The sequence below is a fragment of the Manis javanica genome, chromosome 14 (assembly GCF_040802235.1).
Source record: "Manis javanica isolate MJ-LG chromosome 14, MJ_LKY, whole genome shotgun sequence".
Lineage (NCBI taxonomy): Eukaryota > Metazoa > Chordata > Mammalia > Pholidota > Manidae > Manis > Manis javanica.
Window position 1 is genome coordinate 6924131 of NC_133169.1, and position 25704 is coordinate 6949834.

The 25704-nt window shown below is 44.1% G+C and overlaps 1 protein-coding gene across 3 annotated transcripts; it reads right to left on the reverse strand.

Annotated features, from left to right (window-relative positions):
- Positions 1-5369: 5369 nt before the first annotated feature.
- SLAMF7 (SLAM family member 7) lies at positions 5370-19438 on the reverse strand. Of its 3 annotated transcripts, XM_017676324.3 has the most exons (7): positions 19302-19438; positions 11322-11648; positions 9335-9607; positions 9016-9129; positions 7959-8059; positions 6478-6540; positions 5370-5601 (listed from the first exon to the last, which is right to left on the reverse strand). In XM_017676324.3, the coding sequence occupies exons 1-7, from the start codon at positions 19354-19356 to the stop codon at positions 5515-5517; spliced, it is 1020 nt and encodes a 339-aa protein (XP_017531813.3). In that variant the 5' UTR covers positions 19357-19438; the 3' UTR covers positions 5370-5514. The 3 variants fall into 3 exon arrangements, with proteins under 3 accessions (XP_017531813.3, XP_073077492.1, XP_073077493.1); XM_073221391.1 differs by lacking the exon at positions 7959-8059; XM_073221392.1 differs by lacking the exons at positions 7959-8059; positions 11322-11648 and having other exon boundaries at positions 19302-19403.
- Between the last annotated feature and the right edge of the window lie 6266 nt (positions 19439-25704).

Here is a 25704-nt window from a genome sequence, read left to right on the forward strand (position 1 = left end):
TAGATTTGGATTTCTCTTGATTTGTGATGCTGAGCGTTTTTTCTTTCATTTGTGGCGATTCCCGCCAAGGCTCTTATACTTGAGAACTTGGTATTTATTAGCTCACAAACCCCAAACCACACAGCTCAGGGGCTGCACATGGCTTCCTGCCTTAACAAGCTGGTGGCTTCCTTTACCTGCTGGTTGCACTCAAGGAGGTAGAGCCTCTTTCTGCAGCTGCCTGTGGGAAAGATCTTATTGAGTGTCGGGACTCCAGGTCTTCTGGTATCCCTGAGCCCAATTTTGTCGCTGGTTAAAAAGAGGGGGAGGGACTAATTGTAATTATTGCACCATCTGAGCTGGCTCAGAGAAGAGAGGGGGGTGGAGGAGTGGATACATTCTGAAGCCCCGCAGTTGCAACTCTCCCCCCTCCCGATCTCCACCTACTCTGAGGCTCCCCCAAATCACCTCTCAGAGGGGAGCAATCGTTTCCTCTGATCATCACACCCAGGGGCTTCTTTCCACCTCAGGCACTTTCCATCCTCCCCCACTGTACCCCACATACGGGTCTCAGACTTTCCCCTCAGCCTCTCACCGTGGGCACTGCCTCTTTGTTTTCCTCGCTGAACACTTAGAACTCCTTCCCTTCCATTATGTCACACACACTTTCTCATTAAAGAATGTCTGGAAAATGAAGACAGGTAGCAGGGAACTAAGTCACAAAAGATATTGCCTGCCCCTGGAAAACCAGTATTAATATTTTGTTGTTTTTTTCTTCTAGATTTTTTTCATGCATGGATGTTTTTAGAACATGATTGTAATCATATAGCACATTAAATTTTATATTCTACTTTTTTTCACTTGTGAGGTTATAGGGGAAGAAAAATCATCTCTCCTCCAACTTTCTGGGTTATATGGCTGAGAACCCACTCCCCATAACAAAAGATTAATAAGAGAAAAACAAACGGAAGTGTAATAACATCTATAACCCCCGTATACATGGGAGAGACCCAGGAACACAGAGCAAAACTCCAGAAGTGACCCCATATACCACCTGAAATACCATCTTCAGCTAGACAAAAGAAGTAATTTTGATAGGGAAGCCAGTTAAGGGAGGCTATTCGAAAAGCACAGTAAAGGGGGTGCTTCTTATTTAGATTTACGCCAGTGTCTTCTCCATTGACAAGAGTTTCTTGTGATTTAGAGTTAGCCTCTTTCCCATACAGAGATGGGGATGTTCCTATATATGGAGATATCCTTTATAAAAGGAGATGCCCCTTACAAAAGGATAACTTCTGCTAGCTTTTTTGAGTTTCTCCTGCGTCTGCTGTTCCTCGAAAACAGTCAGCTTAAAATTATGTCATAACCATAAACATGGGCAACTTCTTCATGAACATATCTCCCCCGGCAAGGGAAACAAAAGCAAAAATGAACATGTGGGACTATATTAAGCTGAAAAGCTTCTGTATAGCAAAGGACACCATCAACAGAACAAAAAGGCATCCTACAGTATGGGAGAATTTATTTGTAAATGACAGATCCGATAAAGGGTTGACATCTAAAATATATAAAGAGCTCATGCACCTCAACAAACAAAAAGCAAATAATCAAATTAAAAAATGGGCAGAGGAGCTAAACAGACACTTCTCCAAAGAAGAAATTCAGATGACCAACAGACACATGAAAAGATGCTCCACATCGCAAGTCATCAGAGAAATGCAAATTAAAACCACAATGAGATATCACCTCACACCAGTAAGGATGGCCACCATCCAAAAGACAAACAACAACAAATGTTGGTGAGGTTGTGGAGAAAGGGGAACCCTCCTACACTGCTGGTGGGAATGTAAATTTGTTCAAGCATTGTGGAAAGCAGTAAGGAGGTTCCTCAAAAAACTAAAAATAGAAATACCATTTGACCCAGGAATTCCATACTCTAAGAATGCAGGAGCCCAGTTTGGAAAAGACAGATGCACCCCTAGGTTTATCGCAGCACTATTGACGATAGCCAAGAAATGGAAGCAACCTACGTGTCCATCATTAGATGAATGGATAAAGAAGAGGTGGTACATATACACAATGGAATACTATTCAGCCATAAGAAGAAAACAGATCCTACCATTTGCAACAACATGGATGGAGCTAGAGGGTATTATGCTCAGTGAAATAAGCCAGGTGGAGAAAGACAAGTACCAAATGACTTCACTTATCTGTGGAGTATAAGAACAAAGAAAAAACTGAAGGAGCAAAACAGCAGCAGACTCACAGAACCCAAGAATGGACTAACAGTTACCAAAGGGAAAGGGACTGGGGAGGATGGGTGGGAAGGGAGGGATAAGGGGGAAAAAGGGCATTATGATTAGCAGACATAATGTGGTGGTGGGGACACAGGGAAGGCAGTATAATACAGAGAAGACAAGTAGTGATTCTATAGCATCTTACTACGCTGATGTACAGTGACTATAATGGGGTATGTTGGGGGGACTTGGTGATGGGGAGAGTCTAGTAAAAATAATGTTGCTTGTGTAATTGGAGATTAATGATACAAAAAAAATATATTATACCTAATTTCTGGATGGGAGTGAGGTGTGTGATCAATTAAAAAAAATAATGTCATAACAGTTTTTAGCTTTATAATCTGTAATTCGCAATGTCTGTGTTCACTAAATCTTTCTGTGTAGTCAGATTCTTAGGTAGTTTCCAGAATTTCACTACCACGTATGGCAAAATAATGCATGCTTTCGTATGTACATTACAAAGTGCCTTTGTGAGACAAGATGATTTTCAATCCCGTTCTTGCCCAGGAAGCATTGCTTTTAAATTTTTTCAACACTGGGGTGGGGGTGGGAGGGATGAATTCACATTTTCTGAATGACAGTTTCTATATTCTCATTTTCTGGAAGAGAGGGAAAAAGCAGAATTCATTCTTCCCCCGTCTTCCTGACCCTCTCTGCTGTAAGCCAGTGGTAAATGCATTTCTAGGCCCAAGAGGGGCCTGCTTTGGCCCAGCAAACTGAAACTCCCAGAGTTACAGCTATAAAACTGGCTCTTGCCGAAGATCCCTTGGGAAGTGCGCTCCCTCGTTTGCAAGGCACTGTGCTCCCCCAGTCCATGGACTGTTTCCCTTGAATAAAGGACATCACACGAAACTGTAATCCTCTTGTCACTTGACACTTCACATCCCCAGACCTGGGACATCAGATCCCTTCCAGACATTTCCATTCAAGGTAGTGTCCAGGAGCACATTAAAAGCAACACTCTTCTTCCCTATGTTTTCACTTCCTAAAAAAGAAGGGGAATTCTATGGGGGCAGGGATCCTGTCTGTCTGATCTGCCAGGCTGACCTGGCAGATGTTCTCAATAAATATTGGTTGAAAGAATCATGCTATTTTAAAGGGTTGCAAGTGACCACTGCCTGACTCCAGGTCTCCTGTGAAAGATCCAAAATGTGTCTTCAGGCTCAGTTTCTCCATTGAGATGGCCTCCTGGGCTCACTTGCTGCATGAGGGTAAATGACGCTGGGGCAATAATCCCTGTCTTTGGGCCAAACGCACTTCTGAGTCTCCATTCAGCTAAACCTAGTCTTCTAGGCTCCTCTCTCCTTGTGCACTTTGACCCTCAAGTCCTGTTGCTCCACCCCTGACCCTCTGGGGAAGGAATCTGAATGATCAGGCTTGCAGCAAATGCCCACAGAAATAGTTCACGATGGGCCAATTTCATGAGAGCAGAGAGCATGTGTAAGTCTGAGAAGAGGAAATTCAGGGGCAAAATACCTCTAAGACCGAAATCAGTCAAAGGGAGAAATAATTTAAAACCCATTTATCGCTTACAAACTATGGTCCAGGGCCATCTCTCTTTCCTGCTTCAGCACTCCCCCTAACCTCTCAGGTTCAGATAAGCCCTCTGTCACCCAGGTAGTTACCCACTGATAGGGAGATGAACTACTCTCTCCACCCCTGAGGAATGCCAGTTGATATGCAGATGCACCAAAGCCAGGCAAGATATTATGGAAATATTGCAATTTTACCCATGGGCTACCCTTGCAGAAATATCACCTTACAATTTCCTCATTTCCCCTCTTCTGCAATGGTCCCTCGTCAAGAAAACTGGAGCATTGTGATCAGGCTGATGATATACAATAGCAACAACAATAAAATCATGATAATCCTCAATCTGGAGGATTCAGTTAGGTTCAAAGTCCTATGCAGATTAAGTCCAAAGTTCATCCTTTCCAGCCATTATGCAGTAGCTACAGCCAGGGGGATGCATCCAGGGGGGTGCATCCAGGCCACAAGGAGTATAGAAGAAAATAACTGTGATCTTTGGGAGCCACTCTGCTGTTATTCCTTGACTACACAAGAGGCCAGCTTCTAGGCCTTTTCCCCAGGGTACCAGCCATCACCAGTCCATGTGTTGAAATGTCCAGAGCCACGTCCATTCAACAGTGTCTCCAGGGTTTAATGTAGTTGGGGCTGGCAGCAGGAAGTTGCTCTGCTGGCCATATCCTGATTTCAATAACTCTTCTTTGGTTTGCATATACAGTCGTATATCCACAGGGATCAAAGCTCCTTTACGTGGCTTCTCATTCATGCGGTAGCACTGTCCATAGGCAAACTGACCAGCCCCTTAGACTACTGGTGTCCAACTTTGGGCCAGATTTCAACAAACTGTTGTACCTCTTTATCATGCTTGCCCTGGTAGGATTATTTGGTACATGAAATTTCCACTTTATTCCTAATCGCTGCACCCATCCTTGCAATGCATGTCCAGTAAAGTGGGTGCCTTGATCGCTCTCAATCACCAGCGGCCAGCCATAGGCTGCAAAGAGATGCTCTCAGCCCCTCTTGGCGGCTGATCTGCACAATGTGCAGGAAAGGCAACCAATAGTCCAGTAGCCGTGTCCACACATGTCACGGCATACCATACCCTTCTGATATGGGCAGAGGCCCAGTATAGTCTGTCTGCTGCCTGAGGAGGGCTATCGGCCACCTTGCTATTGTCCCATGCTCCTGCTGGACTCGGTGTAAGTCCCCATGAGAGCACACAAGGCACTCCTCTCCACAGGCTCAGCGCCTCTCCTTGGCCTCCCTGGCCTGCAGGGCCCCAGCTGGCAGCAGGAGCAGCAGCAGCCTCTGGTTTGGGCCACAGGCCGGCGTTGGCACAGCCAGCAGTGGGGGTGGCTCCCCCATGGCCACAAGGGTGCAGACACACGTCCCTCAGCGTGAGCGCCACTTCTCCCCATCATCTCTAGGGGCAGCCCTCCCAAAGGTCACACCCATTATGACAGATTTCGGGTTCAGAGATCCTGCCGACTGTGCCAGATGTAAGTCCGGGGAGAGGAAATCCTGGGGCAAAATATCTCTAAAACCAAAGTCAGTCAAGGGGAGAAATAAAGCTCAAAATTCATTTATTGCTTACAAACTGTGTTTTGGGGCCGTCTCTCTTTCCTGAGCCAGCAGAATCTAACATCTCAGGTTCACATAAGCCCTCTGTTGCCCAATAATTATCCATTGATATGGAAACGAACTATTCTCTTCACCCCTGAGGTGGAGAGATGTCATGATCATGGGCAAATGGCCTTGGTGTGTCTGGCGATGAGGGCAGAGAGTGGGGTTTCTCCACCTGTTAGGCAGACAAAAAGATGCAGAGCGCTGGAGGTAGGTCTTCCTCGACACCTTCACCATCCCCAACCTCTATCACTGATAAGGTTACCCAATCCACATTTCCCACTGTGCTTGCACCCACTGCTTAAGCATTCCAGCTTTATAGAAATTATTCCTTAGTTTAGTTATTCCTTAGAATAATTCCTAAAGGGTTAGTTACATTTATCCCACATTTATCTTGTTAAATGATGAATGAACCTAATAATAATCCTTCCAAAAATTCCTTCCAATAATCCATCAAAACAACCTTTCCTATTACTAAGCAAACTGCTTTACCCAGCCTCCTCCTTTCTGGTCTGGTTGGGAGAGGAGATGGGAAGGGATCATTGCTCTGCCAAGGTGGAGCTGTGGGGGAATAAGCCTTAAATCTTACTACACTAGGAGTTTGACTGGAAGGAGGGTGCAAATCAGATGTACTTCAGCCGGACCATTGAAAAGAGGCGAAATCTCTCCCACCTCCAGTTTACTGGTGGCTCAGAAGCAAGATGGATTTGCTCCCCCCTATCCCTCCCCTCCAGACATAGCCTAAGCCAGTGGACTCTTTCCCCATCCATGCCCTCAATCAGGATTCTGCTGATTTTCCCGAAGATTGCTTCCTGGAACCTCTCTCCTGCTCCGTTTGTTCCACAGTACTCCCACTCAACTCCTAACACAGAATTCTCCTCTCTGCTCCATATTCTGGTGTAACCCTAAGCAAAGGGAATGGGGCCATACCAGGATACCCTCGAATATCACAGAATATGAGATCCCTGGGGTTCAGGAAAATTTCAACTAAGCTTGAACCAGAACAAATTATGGGACAACTTAGATGAAGCTCAGATCTAAAGCATCTTACCTTTTTGGGTATTTGCACAGTGGAATAAAGTGTGTTTGCTGGATTTTCCTCTGAAATAGCTTTCTGTTCAAAAACAAAAAACAAACAAAAGAAATCATCACCTGTCTTCTGGGACACATAGACAAGGCCAAAGAGACCCCCAGAATCTGGAAAAGGAAAGCAGCTGTGGGAGGAGAGGGCAAGGAGGGAGAGAGAGTCCTGGCACAGGGGTGGATAGTGGGAAGGGCTCTTGGTGGCAGCTGTTACAACTATTAAGAACTTTTTTTAAAAGAAGCATTTGCATTACTTGTAAACTGTGCTGTGTTTCAATGAACTAAAAAAATACATAAGATATATCACTCCCATGAGCTATGAACTTCCTAAGGTGATTACAGGGTCATTTAAAGTACATTGCTAATGTTGCAAATAAACATTTCTGTCAGTCTAAAGGGCCCTTGGAGCAATTCAGTGAGAATGACTGATGGGTCAAAACAAAACAACAATGACAGCAACAACCCAAGCTCCTTTAAGGCTGGAGAAAAATATTCTGGGTCCATGAAGTTTATTCCCGAACATTCAGGACAGTGCTGTGGTCTCCTGGAAATGTGTCTGGAGCAGGAGAAGAAGGCAGATGGTATAAAGCGATCAATTTTGACATAAGCCTGGCTGAGGGAAGCACAGAGCGACCTGGCCTGTGTGGAGGGAAGGACAAGACCGACTCCAAAGAGGAAATGCAATGTCTTCTCTTGGGAAGTTGTAGGTCAGTGCAGGAAGATGCAGCCTGATTGGAAGGCACCAAAGCTGGGCAGAAAAAACTGGGATTTTGAAGCTCTAAAGTGTTTTTATTTCTTTGTTAAAAGGGCTAATGTGGAAATTGCCCTATGACCTGTAAGGAGCTAGTCTACCTGGGCTGTGGTGATTGTTCCCAGGGGCCCTTTAGAAGCTGTCTACCTAGGTCTCCAAATCGTCTCTTGTTACTTGGATTTCTTTAAACTGTATTCCGATGATTTTCTTTTCCAAGAGTTTCCTTTGAATTAACCTTGTGTTGATTCACGTCTGTTTGGTGGCCCCCTGCACTGGGAGGCTTTGCATGTGGGCCTCTGAGTCCCTCCTGATGGCTCTGTGGGTCACCTCAGAGGAAGAGGCATCTGTGGAGCCAGTCTTCTGACATCACAACTCAACCATCATGTCAAAGTCACACTTCTCTACCCGTTGTCCTGTGCACAAGGAATTGGGCCTGTGGAGTGGCTGCTGTGACGGTGGCGGGAGGGGTGACTCACACTGTGAGCGCACCTGGTGGGGTCAAAACCAGGTGCTCCAGAGGCCACCAATTCCTATGCAAGAGAGCATCTAGAGAGACTTGGGGGGACGCAGGTGCATTCAGTTTCAGGGCTATCCATCCTTATCTCCCATATTGCCCAAATCCCTGGAAAAATCTCAAGTAAAAGAGGGAGGCCCTCAGAGAGGAGGATCAGGCCCCAGGAGAGATGGGAAAAACTCACGTTAGCGTGACTGATCGTGTAGTTTTCGGAGATCTCTCTGGAAGGGGGCCAGTAGTTAGGAATTTCCTGTTGAGTGCCCATTCTCTTCTCTTCAGTGGACTCTGAAACCAAGTTGAGAGAGAATCAGGCATGGCCCCTTCTCCACTCACCACCCCCCTTGGCCTACTACCCCATCTGGATGACCCACAAAGGGTGACCAACAATCCTGGTTTTCCTGTAACCAAAGGGTTTTCCAGGACGTGGAACTTCCAGCATTAAACTCAGGGAAATGCCACAATGAAGTAGTTACCCTTGTCCCTTCACTTCCCAGTCTCTGAACCAAGATAGCCAAAGAGGTAAGAAGAGAGGGTCATAAATGCTTTCAGAGTGCTTCCAAGTGGGAGGGAAGATCTTAAAATCTACCGTTCACACCCAGTTGATGATTAGGTCCCTCCCCAGCACCCCACGGGGACAGTGTTAGTGGGAACCTAAGAAGGCAAATCAACAGGGTCAAAGGACACAGAGCATGAGGTGTGGCATGGAGAGAGACAGAGACAGACAGAGACAGGCTTCTCCAGGAGGAATGTGCCTAGACTGAGGTAGGAGAAACGAGAAGTCTCTGGGACCATCCAGTGGAGAGGACGGGGGCTGGACTGGGGGCTCTGACAGGGATGGGGACTGGGAAGGTTGATTGGAGGGCGCGGGTGCGTGGGGTCTCACACTAGGAGGTCATCATCTCCCAGGTCAGAGGAATGGACTCAGCAGTGTGGCCTGGGTCAGTGGGGGGGCTACATCACTAAGTCCGTCTGTAGGAAGGAGTGGGGTAGGCACTGGAGAGGGAACTGGGATAGGCCTCAGCCTTAGGGGAGAACTTAAGGATTCAAGCACCCTCTTTACTCCAAAGCCAAGGAGCGCAGGCGGATGGTGCTCACCTTGAGCACAGAGAGTGGGCTGTCTTCATTTCTGTACCTTTAGTGCCTAGCACCAAACCTGGCACAGGGTTCAGCAGATGCTTGTTGAATAAGTGAGGGAGAAAGTGCATGAACGAGGGTGAAGACAGAAATTGTACATTCCCTACCTTTTCTTTTTCCTCTCCTCATAATCCAAATAGCTGGCAGCAGTACAAGGGCACCGAGCAGGAAGAACACCCCCAGGAGGCTCCAGACCATGACATTTGGAACACCAGCAGGACCTTTATAGAGAGAATGGGTGGAAGCACAGGGAAGGGAGAAGAGTTAGCCAAGGGAAATGACCCAACTGTCACCTTCCTCCCAGTCTGGTGACTTCCCAGTGGCCTCCAGTTTTCAACACAGTGCCTGTTCCCATGGGAACCAGGAGCTAAAGAAGGTGTAAATCCTATGACTGGAGGCTCCTGGAGAAAAAAGAGAGACAGTCACCTTCACAGAGCTTCCAAACAGAGATGGGATTTGAATAATTGCTGCTGATGGGGTTCCTGGCCGTGCAGATGAAGGTCATGTCCTTTTTCCCCAGCTTCCAAGATATGGGCAGGGTAGAGCCATCATAGGACTCATTGGATGCCTGCCCCAGGGACTTCCAGCTGTAGGTGACATCCTCTCCTGCCTGTTCCATGAAGCATGTCAGATTGGTCACACAGGTGCCATTCTCATTGTTCTGCAGACCCATGGTGACTTGGGGCTTTGACACGTGCTCTGTAAAAAGAGAAATGGCTCCGTGGATGTCTTGATGCCCTTGTCTAGCCTGGATTAATACTTAGTCCATAGGCACACACCTGATCATCTGATCATCTACATTGGCCTTCTTACAGCACTAAACTATGTTTTCTACCTTTATCTTGCATCTACCTACCACTTCAGCATTTTATTAAAAATAAAAATAATAATAATAATAGGAGAAATGTGGGATCAACATATAAATCAAGTACAAAAATCAAACGAATATTCATATTTGACCTGGTTGTTTATAGGTCATATTGCATGATCAAAACCGAAAGTTTCTGTGATGACTGCCCTTGTCCTGTTCACCATGTAAGAATTTATTCACTATGTAAGAATTCGTTCACCATGTAAGAACTTGTTCGTTATGCTTCAGAAGATTGGAGACTGACGAGAATTAGGCTTGAGATGGATTAATGATTGTACATTGAGCGTTGACCCCCTATACTGAATTTTATTGTTGTTAACAACCATTTGATCAATAAATATGAGAGATGCCTTCTCAAAAAAAAAAAAAAAAAAAAAAGAGAAATGGAAGTGTGGGAACTACGCTGTAACCCTCCTTTTCCTGAGTTATTCTTGTAAACCTTGGAGCTGAATTTCTCTGGGATGCTACGAAGAAGAGAAGCGACAGCAATTGGAAGCAGAATTCTCATTCTTATCTGGGAGAACTATGTAGGTCTGCTAGCCGCAGCTATGTAACAACAGCAATAGTCATAGAAATGATAATGCAATGCAACAAAAGTGTAGTTGCCATTTACCAAGCGCAGCCATATGGCAAGCACTATGTTAAATGCATTTTGGGTTTGGCTAACATTGTTTTTAGAGGCTCCCTATTCCCCTTGAAGAGACTTTGAGTTTACCCTCCAGGAGAGAAGAGCATTGGATAAAACTTCTGGTCCTCCCCTCTACCTTGTGCTCACTCTTCTCCAGAGACAAGCAATTAGCTCGTTGCTGAGATGCTAAGAGTCTGACATCCGTCATTTATCTATTCATGGTTTTGAGCTGCTAGATTGCTGTTCAGTGTGGTTTGCCCTTTCCTCCTCTACCAGCTACTTTGCCCACCGAGTGCATGTCTTCTGTTCTCTTCAACTATGTCTACATGGAGGACACACCTGGGTCAAGGTGCACCACCAGGAGGTCCCTGCTATTGCAGCTCAGTGAGCGAGTCAGCTTCTTGCAGCTGGTTGAATAGTAGCTTTCTAAGTTCATCTTTCCAATAATCGGCTCCAATGTTTAGACTTGGGGGAAAATCCTTCTATCTAACTCTACCATAAAAAAATTAGGCAGGTATTTGAACTTTCTTTCTGATTTTCCTGTAGATTTCTTAACTGGTTGGTAACTGTAGGGGAAGGAGTATGATTGATGTGTATACCCAATAATCTTTCAAAGGTAGCTATCACTTTCCTCCCCATTACAGACCTGGAAACTCCTCAGGCCATGCAACTAGGAAGCAGAGAAGCCTGTATCTAACTTGTGTGATCAGCGCTTGCCGTAGAGCCCATCTGCTTCCCCACACTGCCTCTAACAGAATTGCTGAGCAGGGAGGGACCTCAGAGCTCAGCTACATTTACTTCATTCCTGAAGGAGTTCCCTCTTCCACATCCGGCTGATTGTCTATCTGCCCTTTATTTGAGCATCTCCATCATCAGGGAATCGATCCGTTCCTTTTGGAAGTGATTCTGCTCACCATAGACTTGCAGCCTATACTCCTGGCTGAAAGGACCCTGAGATGAGCTGTATATCTCCACACGGTAGGGACCTGTGTCACTCTTCTTCAGTGTTTTGAGCTTCAGGGAGTAATCTCTGTGAAATTCCACCCTCTTCTTGTTGTGATTTTGGGTTATAATGATAATGTCTTCTTTGTCTGGCATTTTTGGCTGTATGGTGACAAGCGTGGTTGTGTTGAATATCCAAACAATGCTATCGATCTGATTTGCTGAGAGCTTCAGGGGGAAGGTCACAGACCCACCCAGGGCACCAACCAGTTCCTTCAGGGCTCCAGATGCTGCTGGTCCTGCAGACACAGAAAACCATAAAATCAACCTGAGTCTCTGCTCTTGCTACCAATTGCTCACCCCCTTTGGGTCCTGGGAAGGCCCAGAGGAACCCAACCAACCCCTGGGTGACCCTTCGGAGCCTATGTGACTGACCAAACTTTCAGAAGAGCCTGTTGTTTCACACCTTGATCACTTACCATAATATTTTCTACCACTCTAGCACTGATATAACTCATGTCTCTTCCAGTAAAAGACAAGTTCCTGTACTGGCGCATCCAGATGTTGAAAGTTGTTTCATTGGAAATTTATTTCTTTAGTTCCTATTAAAATTCAGCTGTCCTGGCAAGAGGTCCCAAGTAATTATAGTTACTATGCATCAAGGGCTTATTCTGTGCCAAAACGTTTGTTGTAAAGATCATGTCTAATACTTAAAGCAATCCTGAAAATTAGAAATTTTGATCCCTTTTACACAGAGATCAACAACCCATAGCTCATGGCCCAAATCTGGCCTGCCACTGGTTTTTTTTTTTTTTTTTTTGAGAGGGCATCTCTCATATTTATTGATCAAATGGTTGTTAACAACAATAAAATTCAGTATAGGGGGGTCAATGCTCAATGTACAATCATTAATCCATCTCAAGCCTAATTCTCATCAGTCTCCAATCTTCTGAAGCATAACGAACAAGTTCTTACATGGTGAACGAATTCTTACAGAGTGAATAAATTCTTACATGGTGAACAGTACAAGGGCATTCATCACAGAAACTTTCGGTTTTGATCATGCAATATGACCTATAAACCATCAGGTCAAATATGAATATTCATTTGATTTTTGTACTTGATTTATATGTTGATCCCACATTTCTCCTATTATTATTATTATTTTTATTTTTAATAAAATGCTGAAGTGGTAGGTAGATGCAAGATAAAGGTAGAAAACATAGTTTAGTGCTGTAAGAAGGCAAATGTAGATGATCAGATGATCAGGTGTGTGCCTATGGACTAAGTATTAATCCAGGCTAGACAAGGGCAGCAAGACATCCACGGATGCAGAAGATTTCTCTCAAAGCAGGGGGGGTGAGGTTCTGAGCCTCACCTCTGTTGATCCCCAAATTCTCACCTGATGGCCCCCCTGCGACTGTGCCTGTCTTAGGTTGTTCCTCCCTTGAGGAATCTTACCCGTCTCTGGCTAACCAGTCATCTTCCGGGGCCATACAGGGAAATGTAAAGTTGGTAAGTGAGAGAGAAGCCATATTGTTTGCAAAGGTTAGCTTTTTACTTCTTTGCAGATTTATGCCCTGTGGCTTCTATGCCCAGCACTTGTCTCGAGGTATCTTTACCACCTGGAGGAATTATGATACTCGGTAAATTCGATATGAGGCACGAATTCTATTTAAGGGTTGTAATTAGGAAGGAAGAAGAAAAGCTATAGATGTAGCATATGAAGGAAACTTGGGAGGATTGATTATTTCTTTGACATATCTTCTTGTATAGTACCTTAAGTATGTATAGGTTTTAAACTACTAACTAATTTGCACACACATATTAACATAATAGGAATACGGTGACATAAACAAAGCAAATCTATAATTACCAGCCATCTCCAGTGAAGCCAAGAAAACCATTTAGGCACCCTACTGCCACTGGTTTTTGTAAATGGTTTCAGTAGGACACAGCCATGTTCTTTCCTTTACATATTGTCTATTGCTGCTCAGTTGACTAGTTGTGACAGAGATCACACGGCCTGAAAAGCCTGAAACATTTCCTATCTGGATATTCACAACAGAAGTTTGTTAGCTATTGATTTGATGAGAAAACTGAGATTCAAAAACATCTAACTTGTGCAAAGGCCCAAAGCTAACAGGTGATGATTTGATGATTTAACCCAATGTTATTTGAATCTGCGGCCAGGATTCTTTCCACTATGGCTCGATTTGAAGGCCCCCTGGCATTTGTACCATCTCCAACAGCTCCAGCCTTACCCTTCACTCCCCTTCACAGCTCCCTCAAAGGCTCAGGTGTCAACTCTGAAGCCCTTGGGTCTCACACATTCCCAATTCCCCTTTCATGGTCTCTGGTGACCTTAACTCAAGCACGAGCTGCCCTACCAGTGCCCCAGGGTCAGGGAATCTGCTGCTACCAAATGTTGACCAGGTCCCTGATTACAGGTATGGGATCTTGACTAACTTTTTTGCTGAATCTCTTTCTGGCTTTCCCTGGGTAAATGCCTTTTAAGAGATGATTCTTGTTTTCAAACATTTTCCCCCTTTAATTTATCAGTTGCTGATACTTTGGGTCCCTCAAGCCTTTATCAACTCATTCTGTTAAGCAACCTGATTTTTCAAAACGCTTCTCTCCTGCTTCCTTAATACTAAGGCAGGATGGTTTTTCAGTTGTTCTCTCTTTGATCCTTTCAAGGGGTATCAAAATAGTCCCAGTAAATGTCACAAAGTCAATTTTTTGGATTTTGAATTTCTGATCGATCCATTAATGAATTCTTTTACTTCAACAACAGAGATAGTAGAGGACAATATTTTGCAGTCAAATAAAGATTGGGCATCACTTGCCCCCAAGCGGGTGCAGTCTCTGGATTTAGGGCATCTTTGAGTGATTTCATTTTCACTTGAGGTTTGTGGGAGGTGTTCAACGAAGTGCTCAAACTGTCAAGATGTGGCCATGGTGCTATAACAGGTATGAGCACACTTTGGCCATGATCAGCTACTCTTTTCACGCCTTCACACATGTAGTGCTATATTCTCAGGCTTAATGTCAAGAGGTATGAATGTGTAAAGCTATAAGAAAATGTCTCCAAATTCATTGTTCCTTGGTAGAATGAAATTGGGTGATGACACAGTGCAAATTGCCTAAGCCAGACGGAGTATATTTTCCTGTCTTAATTGTATCTTTAGGGTGGAAGAGGGGTCCTGAAAGATGAAAGCAGATCCTTGCTACTTCCTCAAGGTGCATTCAAAGGACAAAGGGTGAATCCTAACCGGTTTCATCTACTCTTCCCAGGTGATTGTGAAAAGGGATCCAGAAACAGGAGACTTCTCTTCTCCGCTGCCCAAGGCTGAACTGAAGCTCCCTTTCCTGTGAAGGCTTCTCCACCTGTAGCTTGTGACCCTATAGGGTTTACCATGCCATGTCTAGGTAGGTCACGCTTTTCTCATTCAGTCATTCCTTTCTTTGGCAAGAATTTACATAGTTCCATATTCCTGCCAGGCACTGTTTAGGAGTTGAGGATATAACTGGGGAGCAAGACAGTTATGATCTTGCACTCATGGCATTGATAGTCATTAAATAAGTAGCTATAGGTATTATGAAAGGACAAGTGATGGGCATTTGGGGAGAGAACAATGGGAGGGCTCACCGGGATCTGCGGGATCATCAGACTTTCCAGAATGAGGGGCTACTAACACCTGTCAACAAGGCATGGAAGGATGGGGCCCCGTGGCTCATCCACCGTCCCCCTAGGCGGTGAATGCCGTAACTTGTCTCCTGCATCCCTTCCTCATTTTGGGCCAGCCAGGTGGCTTGGGTAAGGCTGACAGACACCCAGTTCAAGTGGTGGTCTTCCTCTGGCATAGTAATTAGTTCCAGGGTGTCACATGACTGGGGTTGATCACATCTGAGAGAAGCCCAGGACTTTTGTTCCAAGGCCTGGCTGACCATCAGATGCTGTGGGAAGATGGGAAGCCTGGGAATGCCACCCACTTACTGCCAGCAGCCAAGCAGCAAGGCCTCCCCCTCCCCAGGATTCACTTCTGCTTTTGTCTGTGCTTTATTCTTCTCTCTGCCCATCTGAATCTTATTCAAGACCCATAATCCTATCTCAGAGCCCTTTCTTGAGGAAGTCTCCAACCCTTTCTCACACCCACCCCCTGAACTTCCACCACTAATATCACTTCATTTTCCACTTTAAATTCCCCAGAAGGAGATGTTCCCCTGGGTGGTGACTGGATTTACCATTTTGCTGAATTAGCCAATGACTGATCTATAGGCATTAGGTTCCAGACCACCTGGTGGTAGGGTCTGGGGTGCTTCTGTAATAACAACTCTAGCAATGAACACTTGGTATCGCTCTCTAGTTCATAAACTAGTTCTTGATCCTCAAAGCAACTCCAGGAGATAGAGGGAAGCTCCACTTTATCGATAAGCCACTGGGGCTCCAAGATGCCAAGTGACTTTCTCAGGCCCAAACTGGGAAGTGGCAGAAGTGGGATGAGAAACCAGTTAGTTCCAGGTCTCAGAGGCCTGTGTTCTTTCCCCTACTGACTCCCCACTCACCTCTTTGAGTTTCAGTCTTTTCAACTCTCACTGGAGAAAAATAATAACCTTTATTTGCCAGGATTTTTGGGGTGGGGGATGAAGGGTAAATAGGGATTTGAAAGTGATTTGAGAAGTACAGAGTGTCTGCAGCACGGTAAGAAGTGGGAGGGAAGGGCAAGCACTGGTGTTATAAGAGACGGGCCTAAAAAAGCTTCTCATTTTTTTGGTCTCATTTCTCTAAGGATAGCTGAAAGTGAGAAGTGGAGATTTCACAAAACTTCTTTGGGTGGCTTCTCAGTAAGGTGAGTTCCTCAGAAGGTGGCCTGGAACTCATGCCTGCAGACCAGTCACTGATTAATGCATAACAAAGTAGTACGTGCAATGACCGCTCAGGGGGGTACCTACTGCAGCGAGCAGCTCATGAGCCTGCCTCTGGAGGGGAGACCCTTTGCCTTCTGCCCCCGCCAACACTCAGACGTTTTGGCATCAGGAGAGTCAGTCAGTCGTAAGATGCCTTCCCCAACAGAAAGGTACAACAACTTCTCCCCTTTGTCACTCCCTTTTCCTTTGGGTGAGCACCTCCGCTCCATAGACTGTTTCCCCAAGGCTCAGGAGTTGAGTGGGGGGAGAGAGCTGAAGTAAGAGGAAGGGACATCATCAGAACAGCCAGAATCAAGGGATGGTGACCCAGGACGAAGACTTCGGGGTCGGGGAGGTGGAAGGCTCACCCTCGGCCCGGTCCCAGAGCAGCTCCCCCAGTTCTGGGCGCCTCCATCAGAACGCACCGGCCTGCCCGCTCCTCATGGAGACCAAGGACCAGGGCGTCTCAGAGCTGGGAGGAACCTTAGAAACGACTCAGTCCACTCCCGTTTCACGGATGAAGAGACTGGACGCTCTGAGGGCTGTGGTGACGTGCGCCAAGTCAGGGGAAGGCCGGGACTCAGACGCAGGCTCCTAAGGTGGGCTTCCCAGGCTGCGCCCCCTCCACCCCTGAGGCCGGTGGCACGGCTCCGTGTATTTCTGGGGAGCTTGGAGGAAGGTCTAAGGAGGGAGTGGAGCAGAGGCTTTGGAACTCCCCTTCCGCTGGGGAGGCTTCGACTCTATACATTAGAGTGTAGTTTGTGTCGGTGTAAGATTTCATTTCATAAAAGGAAACTCCAAAAAGCTTAAAAAATAAAAAAACCGACTTTGGAAACTACTGCTCTTTACCCAACCTCCCCCTAACTGATGTACCCTGAAAATAGAATTTAAAATCAGTGCCATGTAAGATGTGCACGGAGCAGAGGCTCACACCCCTCCCAGCTCACCAGACACCTTAGCCAAGGTGCCACCCTGTGTGGGCTCCTGGGCTCTTCTCCGTCGCCTCGGCTCCCTCCGTCTGATCTCTTCTGGTTCTTTTCAGCACCTCCCCAGCACATCCTCCCGCACTTTCTCTGTTTTCCGTTTATTAATTGTCAACACTGCAGTATCATTTCATCGTAAACTCTGGGGGGGGGGTATGGATTATTGTGCCCATTGCCCAGGTGGGAACATTGAGGCTACAGGGCTGCCCCTTGGCCCCTCTGAACCCAGACAGGATAGTTCCCCGTTGGTGCACTCGCACCCCGGAAATAGAGTGACCTGCTCTTCCTGGCATTTTCAGTCCCCACCTTGGCTTCATAGTTGGAGAGGAAAGGAACTACAAAGGGCTCTCCTGGGGAGACGCATTTCCTGAGGGCTCCCCCAGGGGCAGGTACAGTTGTCAGAGGTTTGGTGTAATGAAAGCAGCACTGTTTTCCAAACTTTTGAAGCTCAGTATCTGCTCTACTTCATGGCTCCCTGATCTTGCCTGAGACACTGACCTCCTCTGAGTCTGTCTCCTGTGTGTAAAATGAAAATTATAATCACTGTCTTAGAGACTTGTGAGGAGATTGTACGGCATATGCCTTAGACATAGTAGGAGATTAATAAATGGTGGTCACTATTATAACTGCTTTGCATTTGATTTCTAATTTGAAATGCCACAGTAATTCTGCAAGTGAGGTTTCATTTTCTATTATGTACTTGTATAGATGAAGGTTCAGAGACCAAGGAACTTACCCACAATAATCTAGCTACTAAGTTAAACCAGGTTGTTGTCCAGGGCCAGCACTACTGCAACAGTCCTGCCCACTGGAGGCTTTAGGACAATCTCAGACTCCTTTCAGCCATGGGAGGTGTACCACACAGGCTGTCCACACCTTCCTGGGGCAGGGTACACACTTGTGCCCTGTGGCCCATAGTTCGGGTTTCAGGTGGATGCCTGGCTTTCTGAAGAGTCCTGTCATGTCTTCCCCCACCTCACCATCTCCAGGGTCTACTTCTGATCACCATTTCCGTTCAAGGAGTGGTTTTTAAAGTAACAGCCTATTCTAGGACTACTTGCTTAGAACCAGGTGCTCCCCTCAAATGCAAATTTCTAATGAACTCCAGGAAGTGAGAGTCCACTGATGCAGAGTACCTGGAGAAGCCAGGTAGCTGGAGGAGAGCCCTGGGAGGGCTGACTGGCTCTGGTCTTGGGAGCCACTTCGGTCCCTTCAGGGAGAGCTGAGGCCCTCAGAAGTGATCCAGCTCTGCCACATCCTCCGAGGGGTACCTCATGGTGACACCCTGTAAGTTTGACAACTGGAGAGATATTACTAACTTACGGGGCTTGTGGTCCTTCCTGAGAGCTCTGACGAAAGTAATATCTTCAAAGATTAGAATCCCTATGACAGGGTCAGAAAAGTCCTCAATCCTTCATGGCCTTACACATAAAATGCCTACAATGTGAGTTGGTTTTCTAAGTAAAGAGTGATTGGATTGCTTGGGTTAAGAGAGAAAATTCAACTGTTTCCTCCCATCATATCATTTTATGCATAATCATTTAAAAATATTTTCCTAAATATATTTCTAAATATCTATTTATATAAATATGATATATAACAATACATTTTTTGCAAATGTTACAAATACATTTAAATAAAACATTTAAAGTATATGTTTGTAAATAAGTAAATATACACTTGTACAATCTCTTTTTACTTTTAACGTTGCCCTCAAAGGGAGGGAGGGCTGAGGTCCGGGGAAGATGCCATTCTTAATCTAATTCATGGAAGAATCTAGATTAGAACAGGTTTTTCTGATACCTCACACCACTTCTCTCAGCGCTTTCTGCCCTGGGACCATCAGAAGGGGAGTCGTTCCCCGGAGTCATTCTTTCTTCTCTCCCTCCAATCTCTTTGTGCCCTCTGATGCAACACAACAGCACGCCCAAAGCAATATCAGGTGGGGTAGCAGAGCCTTCTGAGTTGAGCCAGATGCCCAGAGTGGACCCAGGAGCCAGAGCTGTACCTCAAGATGGGCAAGACAGCCAAGAGAACAGAGGATCTGGCTGGACTCACCTGCGAGCTGGTAGAGCAGAAAGATGAGGATGGAGTGTGCTGAGGGGCCAAGCATGTTGTTCTGTGGACGTCAGTCACTAAATGGACTCACTTCCCTCTGGTAACACTCACATTTCTTTCTCAGCTGGGGTTGCCGTAGGAGGAGCCATGTGATGTGCTGGACAGGTGACAATGAGTCATCCTTATTTTTTTTGTGTATGCTCTCTCAGTGAAAAACATCCTTTTTACATGTGTTCAATAACGGATGGAAAAAATGAATTGCATCCCAAAGGTGATGGAACCCCCGTTTTGCAGATAAGGAATCACAGGCTCAGACAGGCTAGAAATTGATCAAGGCCATACGGTCAGCCTTATCTGCTATACCATACGACCTCTCAGAGATCTGAAAAAGAGGAAATAGGTTAGATGTGGGACAAAAATGTGGCAGTGGGGATAACAATATTTACTGAGCTTTGCTAAGTGCCAGGAGTATATGCACCCTTTTGCCTATTCCTCATAACAGCCTATGAGTCAGATACTCCCGGAACCCTATCTTACAGACGAGGAAATGAGGGCTTAGAGTATATTACAGCAAAATTAAGAGGTTCTTTTAATAATTTATTCCACAACAGTCTTATATCCATAATGTATAAATAATGGTGGTCACTATTATAACTGCTTTGCATTTGATTTGTAATTTCAAATGCCACAGTAATTCTGCAAGTGAGGTTTCATTTTCTATTATGTACTTGTATAGATGAAGGTTCAGAGACCAAGAAACTGATATATCAATATGAATTAGGCAGACAACCCTATGAACAAGAGATTCAAATGGATATTTCATTAAAAAAAAGATATCCAAATGGCAAATTAAGAAAAAACCACTAAGAAAATAATGCAAACAGTGATGTTAAAAGGTCAATAGAGGCACTAAAATGGAATCCTAAAAAATATTCTAATAATAATACTTGTTAAAAAGAAAGGACAGGAGAAATGGTGAAACTAAAATGAGCAAGGAGAAGACATAATAAAATGGAAGACTTAAATCCAACTATGTCAATAATTACACTGAGTGTAAACTGACTAAACACTCCACTTAAACAACAAAGACTTTTTAAATGGATAAAAAAATAAAACGTCCACAGAACAACATGCTTGGCCCCTCAGCACACTCCATCCTCATCTTTCTGCTCTACCAGCTCGCAGGTGAGTCCAGCCAGATCCTCTGTTCTCTTGGCTGTCTTGCCCATCTTGAGGTACAGCTCTGGCTCCTGGGTCCACTCTGGGCATCTGGCTCAACTCAGAAGGCTCTGCTACCCCACCTGATATTGCTTTGGGCGTGCTGTTGTGTTGCATCAGAGGGCACAAAGAGATTGGAGGGAGAGAAGAAAGAATATAGATACCAAATTATATGGTATCTATAAGAGGTGTACTTTAACTATAAAGATACAACTGGGCTGAAAGTAAATGGATGGATAAATATATATATATATCATTTAGCCACTAGGCATAAAAAGGCTGGCTAGCTCTGTTAATGTCAGATAAAGTAAACTTTAGAACTAAGTACTTTATACAAGCCAATCTTGTTCAAAGTACAAACTAAGACTTTTGTTTGTTTCCACTGTGTTCATAATTATTTGTTGAAGTATTTTCATCATGGCTACTTTAAATCCCTTGTCAGATAATTCCAGCATCTGCCATCTTGGTTTTGGTGTCTATTGATTGCCTTCTTTTCATTCAAGTTCATATTTTTCTGGTTCTTAGTATGATAAGTGATTTTTGACACTGTGGTGGTGGGGATGTGGCCTTGTTACTACTGGGTTGTTGTGAAAATCTGGAATCTCCACTTGACCTTCCTCAACACCATCCCAATCAAGAAGAGGAAATAGTGTAGAACCTTATGACCTCAGAGTAGGTGGGGAAGATCATTTTTCCCATTCAGCCTCTTCTCTTCTGATGTTACCCCAGTGGGGATGAAGAGGTGTTCTTGCTTACTGCCAAGATAGAATGGAATTCTAGGCTTTCCACTTGGCTTTTGATGATCGGGTGGGTGCCACATTTTGCGATGTTATTTGGCTGGAATAGGGTGGTTATTGTCTAAAGGCTTCTGTCTTGGTAGGCTGAGTCTTTTCTAGTCTTTTGCCAGGAGACAGCAGGCTTTTCTTGGGATTGGCATTTCTGGGTTATAGTCTTATCTAACACACAACCCAAGATACATACATGACAGAAGGGGAACCCAGGGAACTAACTGCCATGCCATTCCTCAGATCTAGAGGTCCCTAGCTGGCCTTCTTCCCTCCACCTTTTAGAATCTTATTGTGTTTGTGTTTTATATATAACATCCAGGGTTTTTACCTGTATTCAGTAGTAAAAATAAAGAGAAATGTAGCCATTTCATCTTCTCTGGAATGAGAGGTCTGATCTTGTGTTTTTACTTCTTTTCTCTTTTCTGTCCCCATTGAAATAATCATGAAATCTTAGGCTTCTTGTTAACTGATGAAATAAATCCAACATGGATACTTCCTTTATCTGACTTGATAAAAAGCAGAGTAATGTTACATAAAACATTTTCAAATGTATTAAAGCATATAGCCTTACTCAAAATTAAGAACAATTTCTTTGAATGTCAAATGGTGCAGAAACCCACAATACATGAGGAGAGGGAATGTATATACACCTAAAAGGACCTTGATACCCAAATCGTGTGAATGTAAGAAAAGAAAATTATAGACCAGTGTCCTTTATGAACAAGATCCTAATGTGGGCAAAGATCCCCAATGAAACATTAACAAATTAATTCCATCATGTTAAAATTAAAAATACATCATGACAAAATATCACTTATTCCAGGAATATGAGAATGGGCCAACATGATAAAAATGTACAGTATAATCTATCACATTGACAAAACAGCAAAAGGCAAAAGAACATCATCTCAGAAGGAATAATAAAATCTTAGATAAAAATCAATGCTCATAATTTCAAAAATTTGTAAGCAAATACTTGAAACATCAGCAAACATACTTAAATGATGAATCTTTAAGAGCAATACTACCAAAGTCATGAATAAGATAAGAATTTATTCAGTCACTGCTACTATTGATTAATTAACTGGTGTCTTGGCCACAGCAATAAGACTAGAAAAATAAGTAAAATGTAATGTGGATTAGCAAAAGAGAGACAAATTATCATTATTTCAGATCATATCACTGCTGCCATAGGAAATCCAAAGAGTCTGCAGACAAGTTATAGAACTAATAAGTGTATACACAAGATATTTTTCTAACTTGCTTCACAGGTTGACACTTATTTACTAATCTTGACCTAATTCAATCGAGAATTAGTGAGATATTTTCCCTAAGGTTAAACAACATTTTATTAACAGAGCCGGTAGGTATCCACATGTTGTGATTCCAAATCCAGTGATTATTCCATTATGAGCCATTCCCATTTGTAGACCATATTAGTACAAATGTGGCAAAGATAGAAACAGCAGTTTTGAAATGTTGCAGTTTTGATTCCCGATATTCTTGGCAAACAAAATGAGAGGAGGTGTTTTGTAGGAAATGACCCAGCAGTGTTTTTGGAGCAAACGTTTCATTTTCATTGAAGCAGTTCCATGTCGTGGCTTTCCTTGTCCTAGAAATGACCAGCTTAACGTTTCTGGGAAGATAGGGAGAGAAACTATCTTGAGATGGGAAGAGACCTGGATGGGGTAGAATGAGATCAGTGAAAAATCCTGGGGACACCCCATCAGGGCACATCTAGAGAGAGGAACTGAAAAAGAAAGCCTATGTTAAAACAAAGAAATTGACTTGGAAATATGGAACTTACCAGCAGCATTTATCTATACCAATTCCTTAGATGATCTCAGTTTCTTGGTTTGAAATACCCGATTTTATTTCCAACTCTGACCTCATTTCTGAATCCCAGAATTCCTGAATCCCTGTATATCCAGCCAACTACATGGCTTCTCCGTTCGAAGGCATCTAAAACTTCACATGCGCCAAATCAAACTCCTGCCTCCCTGTCCTCAACCTCCTCCCTCACCTCTCTTCTTCATCCCAGTAAGTTGTAGCTCTAGCCTTTAAATTTTTCATGTCAGATAGTTACAATGATCCTTGCTCCACTTTTTTGTATCTTATATCCACTCGCCAGCAAATTCTATTGGTTTTACTGGAAAATGCCCAGAAAGTGATTGCTTCTTACAACCCTTACCAACCTTCACCACTACCATCTCTTGCTTGCATTGTCGTCATGGCTACCTATCTACTTTTCTTGTTTCTATCTTGGTCTCCTATAATCTGTTCTTCACAGGCAATAGGGTGATAGTTTTAACACATATGTGAGATCATGTTTTTCCTCTGCTTGCCCATTGTTGCCCATATCACTTAGAATAAAACACAAAGTCCTCTCCAGGGCCTCCAAGACCCTACATGAGGACTTTTTCCTACTTTTCTGATGTCATCTCCTAACTCTTTCCTCGTAGCCTTTTCCCCATCTGTCACACTAAATATCTCACTGTTCCTCAGTACCCCAAGCACACTCAAGACCTTTGCACTCCAGGAAGGCTCTTCCCCCCAGATATCCATCTGCCTGGCGCTTTTCCTTAAGATTGACCTGAGGTTACCTATTAGAGAGGGCTTCCTGTACCCTTGATACAGCCTCACTCGGATCTTTTCTTTTCTATTCTCTCGCCATGTTTTATTATTATTATAGACATAGGATCTACCACACTGACGTATAAGGACTATAAGAAAAGGAACTTTATCTGTTTTGTTCACACTCTATTTCCAACAACTAAAATAGTGCTTGGTACATAGCACATCCTCAATACATGTGTTGAATGAATGAATAAGTGTCCTGAACCAGTAAAATTTGAACAATGATGAGTGATACCCATCATTTCCTTCTTTCTTTTTGAAGAAGAAAATTGAGAGCAGAAAAGGGGTGAGATTTCTCAGGACCTCAGGACTCCACCTTCTGTTAGGATGGTACAGTGATGGCGCAGAATGTGAGAGAAGTTTCAGAAAACTAGAGGAGGGTGACAAAAAATTTATAAAGAATGGAATGTTTGTATATTTCCAGGAGGAAATCTGAGTCATCTCAAAGTGAGAAACGATTGTTGCTTAACCATGGCAGTATTGTTACAATTCATCGTATTAGAAATAAATTAGCTTTTTCTATAGCTATTTCTTTTTCAAGACCTATAATTAGACTATGTTATGTCAAAGTGGCCATACAGCAAGAGTAGCAGTCACTTTTCTTATGATGCAACTTTGTAGTCTATTATCATTTAATTTTTTTCCTTGTAAAATAAGTAAACATGACATTAAAATATATTAAAATATGTAGTAGGACTTTAAATTTCAAGCTAAAAAAGTACAGGAACAGTTTGATACCTTTCTCACTAATGTATTTCAATCACAATTGGACCAAATATTTGGACATATTCAATAGATTGCTCCTTCAAACTCACTCTGAAATTTTTACTTCGTATTAAAATGTTCCTGAGGTGCACCTACTTGAATATTTGAATACTTTGAGACTTTGTAGAAACCAACCGCCAACTCAGTGAGAGTATCATCTCATTAGCTGGTGACCTCTGTGCAACACAGCTCTGGTCTGCACTCCTGTAGGCAGAGCTTCATGCTGAAACCCTGCAGCCTGGTGCCTGAAGCTGGCCATGCATCCCCTTTCTCTGTGGGCCCTGGTTCCCCTCCTGACCATTAATGAGGTTGGACTCTGCTGATTGTCACATCCTGTTCAGATCAGCTGGCTTTGAGTGTATGGCTGTGCTTTCCTGAAACTGCCCTTGGTTTCATTGAACCACTTCTAGTAGGCAGAGATGAGAGAATCATGATGAGATCTCACATCACTATTTTGCATTCCAAATTTTATGCTTTCTTAGTTCACATTCTCTCTCTGGGCCCAGCAAATCACACAGCATGTCCTTTGGGGAAGAGGGCCCTGGGAAGGAAAATCACCTCTTTGTCATGCCTAGGACTATGCCTGGTGTGACCAGACCCTCCCACCCCCACCCCCACTGACACCAAATGCCCAGTGATCCCCTCAAGTTCTGTGGTGGGGTGCCTTGGACCAAAGCCCTCATTTATCATTAACACAGCTTGTATCACCCACTGCATTATGAGTTGAAAATACAGTTGAAAGACATTTGTCTAACTTCAGATAAACCATACTCACTTGGGGGAAATAGGCAGATAAGGCAAACAATTACAATGTGGAGGCAGGAATGGGTGGCGGGTAAAGTCTAAGGGGCTATTAGAGCACAGAGCAGTTCCAGGGCAGGGTCTGCCACTCTAAGCCATCTCATTCCTATGATTCATAGTTTCTTCACACATATAATTAGAATAAAATGGCCCTTCTCTTACCTACTTCATGGGTTGTTGTGGGGGCAAAACTG